Genomic DNA, 17,104 nt, shown 5'->3' on the forward strand with positions numbered 1-17,104 from the left:
ACTAGTCCAACGCAATAACCACCTGCATCTCATTGCACTCCACCAGGAGACTGTCTGTTACGTGAATGCAGTAAGCCAAGGTAAGTTGCTAGCTAGCATTAAACTTATCTTATAAAAAACAATCAATCATAATCACTAGTTAACTACACATGGTTGATGATGTTACTAGTTTATCTAGCGTGTCCTGCATTGCATATAATCAATGCGGTGTGTATCGTTGCTCCAACGTGTACCTAACCATGAACATCAATGCCTTTCTTAAAATCAAAACACATTAGTATATATTTTTAAACCTACATATTTAGCTAAAAGAAATCCAGATTAGCAGGCAATATTAACCAGGTGAAATTGTGTCACTTCTCTTGCGTTCATCGTAATTGACATAACATTGAATGCAACAGGACTATTTATGCAATGTAAAAGGAATATTTAGACTAATGGATGCCACCCCATAGATAAAATACGGAACGGTTCCGTATTTCACTGAAAGAATAAACATCTTGTTTTCGAGATGATAGTTTCCGGATTCGGCCATATTAATGACCGAAGGCTCATATTTCTGTGTGTTATTATGTTATAACTAAGCCTATGACTTGATAGAGCAGTCTGACTGAGCGGTGGTAGGCAGCAGCAGGCTCATAAGCATTAATTCAAACAGCACTTTCGTGCGTTTTGCCAGTAGCTTTTCGCTGTGCGTCAAGCATTGCGCTGTATATGACTTCAAGCCTATCAACTCCCGAAATTAGGTTGGTGGAACCGAAGTGAAATGGCTAGCTAGTTAGCGGGGTGTGTGCTAATAGCTTTTCAAACGTCACTCGCTCTGAGACTTGGAGTGGTTATTCCCCTTGCTCTGCATGGGTAACGCTGCTTCGAGGGTGGCTGTTGTGATGTGTTGCTGGTTCGAGCCCAGGGAGGAGCGAGGAGAGGGACGGAAGCTATACTGTTACACTGGCAATACTAAAGTGCCTATAAGAACATCCAATAGTCAAAGGTTAATGAAATACAAATGGTATAGAGAGAAATAGTCCTATACTTCCTATAATAACTACAACCTAAAACTTCTTAACTGGGAATATTGAAGACTCATGTTCAAAGGAACCACCATCTTTCATTTGTTCTCATGTTCTGAGCAAGGAACTTAAACATTAGCTCTCTTACATGGCACATATTACACTTTTACTTTCTTCTCCAACACCTTGTTTTTGCATTATTTAAACCAAATTGAACATGTTTAATTATTTATTTGAGGCTAAATTGATTTTATTGATGTATTATATTAAGTTAAAATAAGTGTTCATTCAGTATTGTTGCAATTGTCATTATTACAAATAAATTGTTAAATTAAATTGGTATCGGCCTTTTTTGGTCCTCCAATAATCGGTATCGGCGTTGAAAAATCACAATCTGTCGACCTCTACCTCAGACTGGGGAAGGTTCACCTTCCAGCAGGACAACGACCCTAACCACACAGCCAAGACAACGCTGAAGTGGCTTCGGGACAAGTCTCTATAGGTCCTTGAGTGGCCCAGCCAGAGCCCGGACATAAACCTGATCTAACATCTATGGAGAGACCTGCAGCAACTCTCCCCATCCAACCTGACAGAGCTTGAGAAGAATGGGAGAAACTCCCCAAATACAGGTGTGCCAAGCTTGTAGCATCACACCCAAGAAAACTCAAGGCTTTAATCGCTGCCAAAGCTGCTTCAACAAAGTACTGAGTAAAGGGTCTGAATACTGAAAACCTGTTTTTGCTTTGTCATTATGGGTTACTGTGTGTAGATTGTTGAGGGAAAAAAACAATTTCATCAATTTTAGAATAAGGCTGTAACCTAACAAAATGTGGAAAAAGTATTGTGGTCTGAATACTTTCCGAAAGCACTGTACACAATCCATGTCTCAATTGTCTCTTAAAAGGCTTGAAAATTATTCTTTAAACGGTCTCCTCCCCCTTCATCTACTCTGATTGAAGTTGATTTTACAGGTGCCATCAATAAGGGATCATAGCTTTCACCTGGTCAGTCTGTCATAGAAAGTTGTTTTGTACATTAAGTGAATTTCCCTATTCTTTGCTCAACAAACAGTTCTCTTATCCCAGCACTTGACACTGTGCACATGCATGATCATGGCTGTGCGTACATTTACCCACACTCTCAAGCAAACTTTCATACTGATAAATATCACACTTTGCATTGAAATGATTGGCATGGTTTACGCAGAGATTTGTGCCAATGCATGATTGATCTTACGCCGATTAAGATAAGCGGATTAAGGTGTTTATATGACTATTGCATAATCTGCCTACTGCCATAATCAGTTTGATATCAAATTATTACTGTGCATGTAAACGTACTCATTGCTGACGTCCATGCTGCCAAGACTAGAGAACGTCAGTTGCACAACTGAATGCAGGGCTGATGCCGATACTGATTTCTGGAGGTCAAGGATGGCTGACATTTTAGGCCAATATTCAATATCATTTACATTTGAAAATTTGGATGACAAAATTTCCCAGAGACAGACATGTATGGATTAATGCATCAATCGAAATCATAAAAACGGGTCCAAAGTAACATGATTTGTGATCACGGATGCTTATGAAACAAGTATTTTTTTCCGTGATTGGGAAAACCTTGCTTTTTTCTGCTGTCGGGACTCATCTCTGAACAACTCAGCTGCCAGGGTGAAATTCTTAACAACTCAATTAGCTAGTTCAGCTATCTGTCAAGAAATGGGCGGGTTGTAACTTGATCCTAGTACTACGAGTGAATAGAGCGAGACTGTAACTCCGCTCCCTTTCACATCTCTCTGCATCGCTCATATCACTTGGAGCTGTTTACTGCTACTATGAGAACTAGCTCAATGTTGGTGACATGTGCTACCAAGCCATAAATGTGTATAATATCTAACAAGGAGAGCGAGGGTAGGAAAAAATATGAAACTATCATGCACATTGTCTGAATGACTCAAATCTGCCCATAGTTTGAGAAGTGAGAACGCACACACGCATCTACAGATTTCTCGGTCCATAAACTTGCAGGAAGATTCTTAGGTAGCTTTACCTATTGCCAACCTTAATTTAGGCATTTTGAAACACTTCCTTCTTTCCCTATTACGACAGTCATCTAATCCAACGATCAATTGTCAATTTACAGATACAATTGTGGCTGGTCAGATCAGCACACCAGTAAATAGTTCACACTGCAAGTCAGATGGCTTGTTGCCGAAAATGGTGCATGTTCAAAAAAACAACACCAGCTAGCTACATCGGCTATTACACCAGCTAGCTACATCGGCTTTTACACCAGCTAGCTACATCGGCTATTACACCAGCTAGCTACATCGGCTATTACACCAGCTAGCTACATCGGCTATTACACCAGCTAGCTACATCGGCTATTACACCAGCTAGCTACATCGGCTATTACACCAGCTAGCTACATCGGCTATTACACCAGCTAGCTACATTGGCTATTAGCTCCTATCTAATATCTAAGCATCATGTTATGAGTGACGGCTGGCATAGGAGCAGCTTTGCTATGTAGAGAGAAGGCCCAATAGCCAATAGACTACACAAGGCCAATAACGTCTGGATATCGTTCTCTAGACAAGACTAGAAAATCTACCTCAGCTCATATCAGTTGACTTCCTGGTAACAGTATGCCTGTTGGCGAGATGCTGTTGCTGCATCTCATAAGCGTAAACAAAAGCAGAACTGACAAGAGGTCTTTACCATGTCAGCATGCGTCACCCTCTTCTCCGCTCGGCTCTAGGCATGAACATTATCAGATTTCTGCATGCGTTGGATGTGAAGAACACAACTTTGTTTGGTCAAATGAACTGTCTGACGAACATTGTGTGCGATTGTAGAATGACTGTGGAATACAAGTCCCTTCTTATGTCGCTGCTCAGTGGACAGATTAAATCAAATCTACCATAGAGGTCAAAGGCTTCACAGTAAGCTCACACCCAAACTCCTCAGCTATTAGACGCCATATACAATGTGGAACTGCAAACGACTGACTGTGAAATACCTTCCAGATATAGGATTATGCTGATGTGACAGGCACATTGACAATGTGAGAATAAGCAGAGGCCTTATGAGTATATTTGTCAAGTGATCCTATGGTTGGGATATGGTAAAGAGAAGAGAAGCTAAGAAGAAGAACTGGGAATAATATCTCAGAGCTCAAAATCTACATCTCAGCCGCTCAACAAGACGTGTGTGACTTACTCTTCAGACAGGAAATAAAGAGGAAATGGGATGAGGATTGGAGGAATGCCACCGTCTGTATCCTCCTTGAGGAATGACCATGGTGACGAAGAGGCTGTTGACGGGAGTACTCAACATCATGTGTTCAGAATTAGAATGGATCTAAATGGTTCTCAAGGGCACAATACTTTCCATCCAGGCAGGCAGAAAGAGTCTGGAGCACCGCTGAGAGCCCATTCACAATACTTTCCATCCAGGCAGGCAGAAAGAGTCTGGAGCACAACTGAGAGCCCATTCACAATACTTTCCATCCAGGCAGGCAGAAAGAGTCTGGAGCACAACTGAGAGCCCATTCACAATACTTTCCATCCAGGCAGGCAGAAAGAGTCTGGAGCACAACTGAGAGCCCATTCACAATACTTTTCATCCAGGCAGGCAGAAAGAGTCTGAAGCACAACTGAGAGCCCATTCACAATACTTTCCATCCAGGCAGGCAGAAAGAGTCTGGAGCACAACTGAGAGCCCTTTCACAATACTTTCCATCCAGGCAGGCAGAAAGAGTCTGGAACACAACTGAGAGCCCATTCACAATATGTTCCATCACTCAGGCAGAAAGAGTCTGGAGCATCACTGAGAGCCCATTCACTGTTTTCCCACTTCCTTGGTAACTAACCTGGATCATTGATTAATTGAGAACAATCGCCATTGAAACCCAAGTATATGTTGACTATGTCACACTTTGTTATAGGCCTACACTCATACACCCACAATGAATCATACAGGAACTGAGCCGAATACAGGTCTGAGCTGAATGCTGAATACACTCCTTGGCCCTGGTCATTGACATTTCTGCATTCCGCCAAGGCCAGCCATACCTGGAGAAATGGAACCTCCTCAGCGCCTTGAGAACCACAGGGCCAGGGCCGGAGCCCACTGACATCTATAGGGCTAATAAACAAGCCCTTCTCTCAGTCTGACAGCCAGGATGTGTAAGGAGGACAACCTCCAGGGTAGCCATTCACATTCAACATTAGAGGCTCCAGTTGAGCTAATCAGTAGGAGAAAAGGACAACCGGCAACTTGAGAGAGACAGGATAAAGAGTGTGTTCCCCTTTAGTGGATTAATGAGGGTTGATTGTACATTTGTAGAGACAACAGTAGGGATGGGTACTGAAACCCGGTTTTAAACTGGCCCTGGGGCTAAATTATGAAAGACAGTAGTATCGATAAGCTCCGACGTTATCGGTCCGGCTTTCGGTACTGGAGAAATTAAGAAAATACATTTCCTATTTATTATTGCTACATAAACGTGATCTTGCACATTTTATCTCACCAACCGTTTCTAATTTGCAATAAGATGAAAATATTCGTCTATGTTTTTCGCAGTTCCCAATCCAGAAGAGAGATCTCTTTCGCGCAGAGCCTGTGTCTCTTGCACGCACACACAGCTCTTAATTAGTGACGATGGTGAAGAGACCTAAACATTCAAAAGTGTGGTTACACTTGACAGAGTTGATGCTGACAATGTTTGTTGCCACAAGTGCAACAAGACTTTTGTTTGTAAGGGAGGGAACCTGAGTAATCTGTCCAAACATCTATGGAAAGTGCATCATGTACAGGCAGAGAAATGCAGTTTTCGACTGCCTAGCTCGTAGTTTCTCTCTCGTTGCCCAATCCCCATTAGGTATGTATACTAGCAGCCTGGAGCCCACACACAGAGCTAACTATGAGAACATGGGTTCATGGGTTCCATTAACAAAAGGAACCATTAGCCAGCTGATTGTATAGCTGTGGGTGCGTTCAGAAATTCAATCACCCATTTAAAGATTTTGCACAATTTTCATTAAAGTTGCAACTACAATGAACCAACCCACTCCTCCATCTAATAACGCTGGTCCAAGCCAAAGACCAGCCCAAAGCCCCTTCACGCTGGCAGCTAGTGGGAGGATGACTGAGGAGAGGGTGAATGAGTGCCACCTAGCCGTGACCAAGGTCATAGTGAAAGACATACACCCCTTCGCAACTGTGAAGTCCAAGGGCTTTAGGTAACAGTCTGTCAGTATATATAGAGTTGTATTTATTTTTAGGATATAGTAGTATAAAAGGGTTGTATGTTTGTCCCATCACTCCACAATATAATACACACCAACACAATAATTCAATAATGACAGTTTTCATGTGTTGAATTTTCTTTCTTTTTTACTGTAGGGAGATGAGCAAGGCACTCAACCCCAAATATACCCCTTCCTCTAGAAGTTATCTCAGTGACACATTCATTCCTACCTGGTATGGTGTAGAAAAGGCCAATGTGATCACTGAGCTGAAGGACGTGCCAAAGCTGGCCATCACATCAGATGGGTGGACCAGCCTCTGTCAGGACCACTATCTCATGGTTACAGTGCAGTACACAAGCCAGGGCAGTGTAAAACAGAAGGTCTTCCACACCAGGACAGTGTAAAACAGAAGGTCTTCCACACCAGGACAGTGTAAAACAGAAGGTCTTCCACACCAGGGCAGTGTAAAACAGAAGGTCTTCCACACCAGGACAGTGTACAAATCACAAACTGGCAAAGTAGTGGCAGAGGAGATCTCAGACATTCTGAAAGAGTTTGAGATGGAGTCGAGCAAGATTGTAGCTGTGACTGTTGATAATGCTGGCAATATGGACGTTGCCATCAAGTGACTACACATCCTAAAAATAGGATGCTTTGCACACACATTGTATCTGGCAGCGCATAAAATCTACAAAATGACTTTCATTGATAAATGGGCAGCCCGAATCAGAGCAGCGGTCGTGTGGTTCAAGAGATCCTCGATGTCCAAAACAGTCTTGAAGGAAAAGCAGCAGCTCCTTGGTAAGAAGCCAATTCAATCTATTAAAGTATTATTTTTAAATTCCCATATTTAACAATTGAATTCAATATTCAAGTTTGCGGTAATTAAATGTATGTTGTTTGTTGTTCGTTTCAGGCCTTCCGCAGCCCTCACTCATCCTTGATGTCAGGACCTGATGGAACTCTATCTAATGATGGAGAGATTGATGGAGCAGTATCCAGCCATCCAACCAGCAGCCTTGGACCCACGACTGCAAAAAGCAACCTGGACCGTCTGAAGGTTGAGGACTTCCATAAGGCTGAGGAGTTTGTCCAGCTCATGAGAATCCTCTATACATCCACACTGTATGTGTCATGTGAAAAGAATGCCCCCTGTGGACAGATGATACCCATCCTCCACAAACTGGAAGATCACTTCACTATGAAGCATGAAGATACAACATTTGTGGCAACCATCAAAGAGAGGTGTGGGAGAACCTCTCTGAGCGCTATCGTGCTTTTACACCTGCATTGTTTGCTGTTTGGGGTTTTAGGCTGGGTTTCTGTACAGCACTTTGAGATATCAGCTGATGTACGAAGGGCTATATAAATAAATTTGATTTGATTTGATTTGATTTGATATCGGGATGAGGACATTCAAGCCTTCCTGCATGAGGCCACAGCAATGGACCCCAGATTTAAAGGGAGGCCGAGTGACGCTACCTGGGACAGACTGAGGAAGGCAACTGTTGAGGCCAATGTGACGGGAGCAACACCAGGGTTGTCAGGAGAGCCGGAGCAGACAGACACAGGGCATCAGACACAGGAGGAGGAGTCTGAAGGAGAAGGAGAATAAAACGAGGAGTGCCTTGGAGGAGCGCCTTGGAGGAGCTGTTCTCAGATGAGGACAGGGAGTTGAGGTTGACCATCCAACAGGACACCTCGTCCCTCACCATCAGCGAGCGTGTTGACCTAGAGGTGTAGCTCTACAAAGGCCTCCCATCTCCATGGCTGAAGATCCTTTGATGTGGTGGTGGGAGAAGAGAACTACTCTACCACTTCTCGCAAACATTGCAACAAGCTACCTCTGTGCTCAAGCCTCCTCCACCCCTAGCGAGAGGGTATTTTCGACTGCAGGGAACACAATAAGCCAGGAGAAGTCCCGACTTCTGCCAGAGAAGGCAAATATGCCGGAGTTGCAGGTAACCTAGTGTTTAGGGCGCTGGACTTGTAACCGAAAGGTTGCAAGATCGAATCCCTGAGCTGACAAGGTAAAACTCTGTTGTTCTGCCCCTGAACAAGGCAGTTAACCCACTGTTCCTAGGCAGTCTCTGAAAATAAGAATTTGTTCCTAGGCTGTCCTTGAAAATAAGAATTTGTTCTTCACTGACACGCCTAGTTAAAATAAAGGTAAAATAAAAATGTTGATCTTTCTCCAGAAGAACTGCTAAGAACTGTTAGTCCTTCTGCATCCTACCTGCATGCCCCACCTGTGTTGTTCTATACCACTGTATTGTCTTCTACAGCCTACCTGCATGCCCCACCATGTTGCTCTATACCACTGTATTGTCTTCTGCAGCCTACCTGCATGCCCCACCTGTGTTGTTCTATACCACTGTAGTCTTCTGCAGCCTACCTGCATGCCCCAACTGTGTTGTTCTATACCACTGTATTGTCTTCTGCAGCCTACCTGCATGCCCCACCATGTTGCTCTATACCACTGTATTGTCTTCTGCAGCCTACTTGCACGCCCTACCATGTTGTTCTATACCACTGTATTGTCTTCTGCAGCCTACCTGCATGCCCCACCTGTGTTGTTCTATACCACTGTATTGTCTTCTGCAGCCTACCTGCATGCCCCACCTGTGTTGTTCTATACCACTGTATTGTCTTCTGCAGCCTACCTGCATGCCCCACCTGTGTTGATCTATACCACTGTATTGTCTACTGCAGCCTACCTGCATGCACCACCTGTGTTGTTCTATACCACTGTATTGTCTTCTGCAGCCTACCTGCATGCCCCACCATGTTGCTCTATACCACTGTATTGTCTTCTGCAGCCTAACTGCATGCCCCACCTGTGTTGTTCTATACCACTGTATTGTCTTCTGCAGCCTACCTGCATGCCCCACCTGTGTTGTTCTATACCACTGTATTGTCTTCTGCAGCCTACCTGCATGCCCCACCTGTGTTTCTCTATACAACTGTATTGTCTTCTGCAGCCTACCTGCATGCCCCACCTGTGTTGTTCTATACCACTGTATTGTCTTCTTCAGCCTACCTGCATGCCCCACCTGTGTTGTTCTATACCACTGTATTGTCTTCTGCAGCCTACCTGCATGCCCCACCTGTGTTGTTCTATACCACTGTATTGTCTTCTGCAGCCTACCTGCATGCCCCACCTGTGTTGTTCTATACCACTGTATTGTCTTCTGCAGCCTACCTGCATGCCCCACCTGTGTTGTTCTATACCACTGTATTGTCTTCTGCAGCCTACCTGCATGCCCCACCTGTGTTTCTCTATACAACTGTATTGTCTTCTGCAGCCTACCTGCATGCCCCACCTGTGTTGTTCTATACCACTGTATTGTCTTCTACAGCCTACCTGCATGCCCCACCATGTTGCTCTATACCACTGTATTGTCTTCTGCAGCCTACCTGCATGCCCCACCTGTGTTGTTCTATACCACTGTATTGTCTTCTGCAGCCTACCTGCATGCCCCACCTGTTTTGCTCTATACCACTGTATTGTCTTCTACAGCCTACCTGCATGCCCCACCATGTTGCTCTATACCACTGTATTGTCTTCTGCAGCCTACCTGCATGCCCCACTTGTTTTTCTCTATACCACTGTATTGTCTTCTGCAGCCTACCTGCATGCCCCACCTGTTTTGCTCTATACCACTGTATTGTCTTCTGCAGCCTACCTGCATGCCCCACCTGTGTTGTTCTATACCACTGTATTGTCTTCTGCAGCCTACCTGCATGCCCCACCTGTGTTTTTCTATACAACTGTATTGTCTTCTGCAGCCTACCTGCATGCCCCACCTGTGTTGTTCTATACCACTGTATTGTCTTCTGCAGCCTACCTGCATGCCCCACCTGTATTGTTCTATACCACTGTATTGTCTTCTGCAGCCTACCTGCATGCCCCACCTGTGTTGTTCTATACCACTGTATTGTCTTCTGCAGCCTACCTGCATGCCCCACCTGTGTTGTTCTATACCACTGTATTGTCTTCTGCAGCCTACCTGCATGCCCCACCTGTTTTGCTCTATACCACTGTATTGTCTTCTGCAGCCTACCTGCATGCCCCACCTGTGTTGTTCTATACCACTGTATTGTCTTCTGCAGCCTACCTGCATGCCCCACCTGTATTGTTCTATACCACTGTATTGTCTTCTGCAGCCTACCTGCATGCCCCACCTGTGTTTCTCTATACAACTGTATTGTCTTCTGCAGCCTACCTGCATGCCCCACCTGTGTTGTTCTATACCACTGTATTGTCTTCTGCAGCCTACCTGCATGCCCCACCTGTGTTTCTCTATACAACTGTATTGTCTTCTGCAGCCTACCTGCATGCCCCACCTGTGTTTCTCTATACAACTGTATTGTCTTCTGCAGCCTACCTGCATGCACCACCTGTATTGTTCTATACCACTGTATTGTCTTCTACAGCCTACCTGCATGCCCCACCATGTTGCTCTATACCACTGTATTGTCTTCTGCAGCCTACCTGCATGCCCCACCTGTGTTGTTCTATACCACTGTATTGTCTTCTGCAGCCTACCTGCATGCCCCACCTGTGTTTCTCTATACAACTGTATTGTCTTCTGCAGCCTACCTGCATGCCCCACCTGTGTTGTTCTATACCACTGTATTGTCTTCTAAAACCTACCTGCATGCCCCACCTGTGTTGTTCTATACCACTGTATTGTCTTCTGCAGCCTACCTGCATGCCCCACCCGTTTTGCTCTATACCACTGTATTGTCTTCTACAGCCTACCTGCATGCCCCACCATGTTGCTCTATACCACTGTATTGTCTTCTGCAGCCTACCTGCATGCCCCACCTGTTTTGCTCTATACCACTGTATTGTCTTCTGCAGCCTACCTGCATGCCCCACCTGTGTTCTATACCACTGTATTGTCTTCTGCAGCCTACCTGCATGCCCCACCTGTGTTCTATACCACTGTATTGTCTTCTGCAGCCTACCTGCATGCCCCACCTGTTTTGCTCTATACCACTGTATTTACTTTTGCAGGAAAATATTGTTTACTTCATTTCTTTTACATTATCATCACCACAACATTATAGTCTATAATAGTGATTTGTTCAAAACATTGCTGTAAATAATTGTATATTTATTTGACATTTCAGAAAATAAAGCAATGTTAATTCTGTTCTTAATTTGTTTCATTTTCTTTCGTAAAAAATAACAAAAAGAATCAATAAGAATACCGTAAGTACCAGACTGATAAGCAGTATCAGTAAGAGTAGAAAAACCATTAAAATCTTAATGATACCCATCCCTCGACAAAACCATTTCACGGACCATTCACACCACTACTAAACGCTTCCACATGCAAAGACAAAGAGACACATTCTCCACCTACACCTACAGTTAATTCACTGCTATAAATTGAAACCACAGGAACAGCTAGCTATACTCACATTGTTAAAAAAAAGGAAAACTCCTGCCTTCTGGATTTACAACTGAGTTCAAATCTGCTGAGCCTGCATCGTTCATCAGGCGAGCCACACATCATGTTGATGAAGCTTAAACAGCTTGAATGTAAATGTAAATTAACTGAGTGTAGCTTTGCCTTTCCTTCTGACTGACCACAGGCTGTATAGCCCACTGACTGACTGACTGACTGACTGACTGACTGACTGACTGACTGACTGACTGACTGACTGACTGACTGACTGACTGACTGACTGACTGACTGACTGACTGACTGACTGACTGACTGACTGACTGACTGACTGACTGACTGACTGACTGACTGACTGACTGACTGACTGACTGACTGACTGACTGACTGACTGACTGACTGACTGACTGACTGACTGACTGACTGACTGACTGACTGACTGACTGACTGACTGACTGACTGACTGACTGACTGACTGACTGACTGACTGACTGACTGACTGACTGACTGACTGACTGACTGACTGACTGACTGACTGACTGACTGACTGACTGACTGACTGACTGACTGACTGACTGACTGACTGACTGACTGACTGACTGACTGACTGACTGACTGACTGACTGACTGACTGACTGACTGACTGACTGACTGACTGACTGACTGACTGACTGACTGACTGACTGACTGACTGACTGACTGACTGACTGACTGACTGACTGACTGACTGACTGACTGACTGACTGACTGACTGACTGACTGACTGACTGACTGACTGACTGACTGACTGACTGACTGCAAGCAAGCTAAGTCTGGGTATCTGAGACTGGGTCAGCCAGCCTGGTGTAGTGATTAAACAGCATCACATGGAGTTACCCTGCACTGTACTGTGCTCTGACATGATCCAGACACTAGATACCTCCTCCCTGACCCCTGACCCCATTTTTCATGCTGCATGGTCAGGTTTTCCTGGTCTGCCCAGCCCAAGCCCCATGGAGCGCCACACACTGATCATACAGCAAACACACACAAGGACATGCTCAATAACACATGCATGCATTCACTCTGGGAGCCTTGGCACACTAATCCACCCCCATGGTAGCCTGTGTGTGTGTGTGTGTGTGTATGTGTTCATGGGAAGTGGGGGGGGGTGTAGAGGAAATGTTGATAACTGTCATATGTAGACCAGAGTAGAGCCACCTACACATACAACTGTTATTTTTATCATAACCTTGGACATAATGATAATAATCTAATCTGCAACCTATTTCCCTCAAATACAGTTTATTGTTCAGACTAGATACCTCACAGCCTCAGACAAATTATTACATAGGAAATGTCAATCAAAGACATGTCTCTCTTTGTGATATAGAGCGGGAGACCTGTAAAATATACACGGTATAGAGTGTGGGAATGGTTTTCGAAACTTTGACCAATTACATAATCAAGTTGACTGTGTCAATACAGCAGCATGGCCACATAATGGTATGTAGTACACAGTGGCAGCTCAGTGTCATGCGTGTGTACTGTAATCCCTCCCACAACAATAGCACACAGAAACTGTTGGTTGTTATTAAAATGCCTCAATCAGCACTCAAACATGCTATGCCCGACCTGTCCCCTGAACTCGAGCGATGATGCAGAAACCTTCACGCCGTGATGGACAATAGCCTAATCAACAGTCTTTTGCTTTTCCATTCTGTAAACTGTGTGAAAATGACAGACGCCTTGAACCAACTGAATATGGGTTAGATGGCCCTTTGCCCAAAATATTTTCCCAATTAAGCCTGATTAGGGAGAAACATTCCCAGACAACGTAAATTATTAAAACATGAAACAGAATATGGTCATGTGAGTGTATCGCCATGGCATCCCTCCGTTCCTCCCCACCTCCAGACAGGAACTGGAAATGGGCCAGGTGGAGCACTGGGACTGTAGTGGGGGCTGATTGGCCAGATTCTTAATTGTCTCAAGTAATTTATGGACATGGGTAGGATTGTCAGTCTTCCGACTAGACAGAGGAGACTCACCATAACTAGAACCATGTGTTGAATTGGGATTTTGAGGTATGGAACTGCCATGCTAATGTACAGGTTTCCCATCAGTGCCAACAAAGTAGGCATATGTGCTCAGGATGTATAAAGCAAGTAGAAGTGTAAAAAAAGTATAGTTTTGCTAAAAAAAAATATATTTCTCTTTCTGTGATTTTTTTCTCTCTTTGGACAAACTTTTGAAATCAGTCAGATCCCAGAGTAACACTCCATCTCTGTGGCTCTGAGCATCCCTACAAGCCTGCAAGACACACTGGGTTCCGGTCACACTGGCTTAGTGTCAAACTATATGGCCAGGCCGAGTCAAGTTGACCATGAATGGTTCCCACTGGCCAGAGCTGCTGTTTGTCTGCTGGTATTGCAGATGTAATCACAGGCAGGGTACAGTAAAAAATAACAATAATATATACACATTTACAACTGCAGCAATGATACATGTCCATTCGTGGGTGGGGACAACAGGGTCATACATTTTATGAGGATGTACATCTGACAGAACTAAAACTTTAAATGGGATTCTGAAAAGTTGTAAATGAATCAGAACATAATTATTGGATAACCTGTGTGTGCCTCATCCACTTTAATACATCACGTCATATGGATGAATGAAGAGCTATAGACGCTGCTGCTTCTGTGTCATCTCTTACCTTGTCTGACTGTTTTCAATCTGACGGGACCCTTGCAATTATTTATCACTGTCTGTACATCATACAGAGGCAATCCAGAGATCGATAGGTTCTCTACTTCCAATATCAACTCCCCCTCCGTTAATTTTCCATTTTTGTAAATAACGATATCCTCGTTAACTTGTCCGATGAAGGCGAACTCTCCGTTCTCTGCACCGCCCAGCAATGGTACATTCAAGTCACCCGGAGCGTCTTTGAGAACCGCGCACTCGTTAACTTTGGTGGTCCAGTGATTCTTCTTTTGGATCACTTTGGCCATGGTGAATATGCCAAACCAAACAGGTGGTCTTGCCGACTAATAACAATATAGACAACAAAACGAGTCTCGGAATGTAATATCAAAATCAGACGCAGCAAACTTTCTTTTTCTTTCCCTGAAGCATGAGTGCTGCTGTCAAAAACTGCTCATTGTTCACACTAACAAAATCAAGCCATTCTCGTCTGATGAACCACTTCTATTGACGTCTTGAGCAGCTGGTCTTAATTTACAGGTATTGTTTTTCTCATCTTGTTAACATCTTTGCCGAGTAAACGCTGCCACAAACGTATAGTCTCCACTTGTCAAATCCTTTCTCAGTTCCTTTTTTATGAAACCACTTTAAATATTTCCCGTTCAAGATCAAAGCGATGAAGGCTTTACTTTGAATAATAGGTGATTTGGTTGGTGGCACCACAACGGCTCCTTTAAACAGGTACAACGTTGTCGTGTGTTTTGTTACATTTCGTCCCACTGCGTGCAGTAGCGATCGGGATGTGCTGATAGTAAAATGAGCGCATGCGTCCTGTTTCCCTCCGGAGTCCAGAGGGAAAGCCTAATGGCTTCACCTATTACAAGGTCCTAATGCTCCTCAACAAAAAAACTAAATTTAAAACATATATCGTGGATGCATTTTAGGATATACAGTATTTTAAATAGAACAATTTGGCCAAGTAATGTATAATTTATGCATTTTTAAATGTATTTTTGATGCGTGACATATATAATAAATACATGTATTTATTTTTAACATGTACATTTGTATAGAAATACATTATTTGGCCAATTCTTTATATACTGAACAAAACTGTAAACGCAACATGCAACAATTTCAAAATTTTTACTAAGTTACAGTTCAAATAAGGAAATCAGTCAATTGAAATATATTTATTAGGCCCTAATCTATGGATTTCACATGACTGGGCAGGGGTGCAGCCATGGGTGATCCGTTGAGGGCTTAGGCCCACCCATTTGGCCACCAGGGCCAACCAATCAGAATTCGTTTTCCCCATAAAAGGGCTTAATTGCAGACAGAAATACGCCTCAGCAAGCCTCCCCCACCCACTCATACGAAGAAGTCGAATGTGGAGGTCCTGAGCTGGTGTGGTTACACGTGGCCTGTGGTTGTGAGACCGGTTGGATGTACTGACAAATTCTTTAAAGCGACGTTGGAGGCGGCTTATGGTGAAGAAATTAACATTCAATTATTTGGAACATTCTTGCAGTCAGCATACCAATTGCATGCTCCCTCAAAACTTGAGACATCTGTGGCATTGTGTTGTGTGACAAAACTGCACATTTTAGAGTGGCCTTTTATTGTCCCCAGCACAAGTTAATGATCCTGTGTAATGATCATGCTGTTTAATCAGCTTCCTGTTAGGTGGATGGATTGTCTTGGCAAAGGAGAAATGCTCACTAACAGGAATGTAAATAACTTTGTCTACAAAATTTGAGAGAAATAAGCTTTTTGTGCATTTGGAAAATTTTGGGGATTTTTAATTTCAGCTCATAAAACATGGGACCAATACTTTACATGTCAGTTTCTATTTTTGCTCAGTGTATGCTCGGAAAGTATTCAGACCCCTTCACTTTTTTCCACATATTTTACTTTACAGCTTTTATGTTACATTCTTTCTGCATCAATCTATACACAATACCCCATAATGACAAAGAAAAAACAGGCTTTTAGAAATGTTATCAAATGTATATAAAGTGTAAAACAGAAATACCTAATTTACATAAGTATTCAGACACCTTTCTATGAGACTCGACATTAGCTTAGGTGGATCCTGTTTCCATTGGTCATCCTTGAGATGTTTCTACAACTTGATTGGAGTCCACCTGTGGTAAATTACATTCATTGGACATGATTCGGAAAGGCAGTGCATGTCAGAGCAAAAACCAAGCCATGAGGTTGAAGGAATGGTTCATAGAGCTCTGACACAGGATTGAGTTGAGGCACAGATCTGGGGAAGGGTACCAAAACATTTCTGCAGCATTGAAGGTCCCCAAGAACACAGTGGCCCCCATCATTCTTAAATGGAAATAGTTTGGAACCATCAAGACTTCCTAGAGCTGGCCGCCCCAGCCAAACTGAGCAATTGGGGTGAAGGGCCTTGGTCAGGGAGCTTACCAAGAACCCGATGGTTCCTCTGTGGAGATGGGAGAACCTTCCAGAAGGACAACCATCTCTGCAGCACTCCACCAATCAGGCCATTATGGTAGAGTGGCCAGACGGAAGCAACTCGTCAGTAAAAGGCTTGACAGCCCACTTGGAGTTTGCCAAAAGGCACCTAAAGGACTCTGAGCATGAGAAACAGATTATATTGTCTGATGAAACCAAGTTTGAACTATTTGGCCTGAATTCCAAGCGTCACGTCTGGAGGAAACATGGCAGGGTCGAGGGAAAGATGAACGGAGCAAAGTACA

At 43.8% G+C, this 17,104-nt stretch overlaps 1 protein-coding gene across 9 annotated transcripts in view; it reads right to left on the reverse strand.

The window, feature by feature from the left end:
- The window catches only part of LOC124002494 (membrane-associated guanylate kinase, WW and PDZ domain-containing protein 1-like), a 222,279-nt gene extending 207,097 nt beyond the window's left edge, over positions 1–15,182 (reverse strand). For 7 of the 9 annotated variants that reach the window (XM_046309922.1, XM_046309920.1, XM_046309919.1 and 4 more), the window contains exon 1: positions 14,380–15,181. In XM_046309922.1, coding sequence (XP_046165878.1) covers positions 14,380–14,677 — 298 coding nt within the window. In that variant the 5' untranslated portion in view covers positions 14,678–15,181. Of the gene's footprint in view, positions 1–14,379 lie in introns of all 9 variants that reach the window. The other 2 variants (XM_046309918.1, XM_046309923.1) reach the window with 1 other exon arrangement.
- Between the last annotated feature and the right edge of the window lie 1,922 nt (positions 15,183–17,104).

Source organism: Oncorhynchus gorbuscha, linkage group LG18 (genome assembly GCF_021184085.1).
Source record: "Oncorhynchus gorbuscha isolate QuinsamMale2020 ecotype Even-year linkage group LG18, OgorEven_v1.0, whole genome shotgun sequence".
Taxonomy (NCBI): Eukaryota; Metazoa; Chordata; class Actinopteri; order Salmoniformes; family Salmonidae; genus Oncorhynchus; species Oncorhynchus gorbuscha.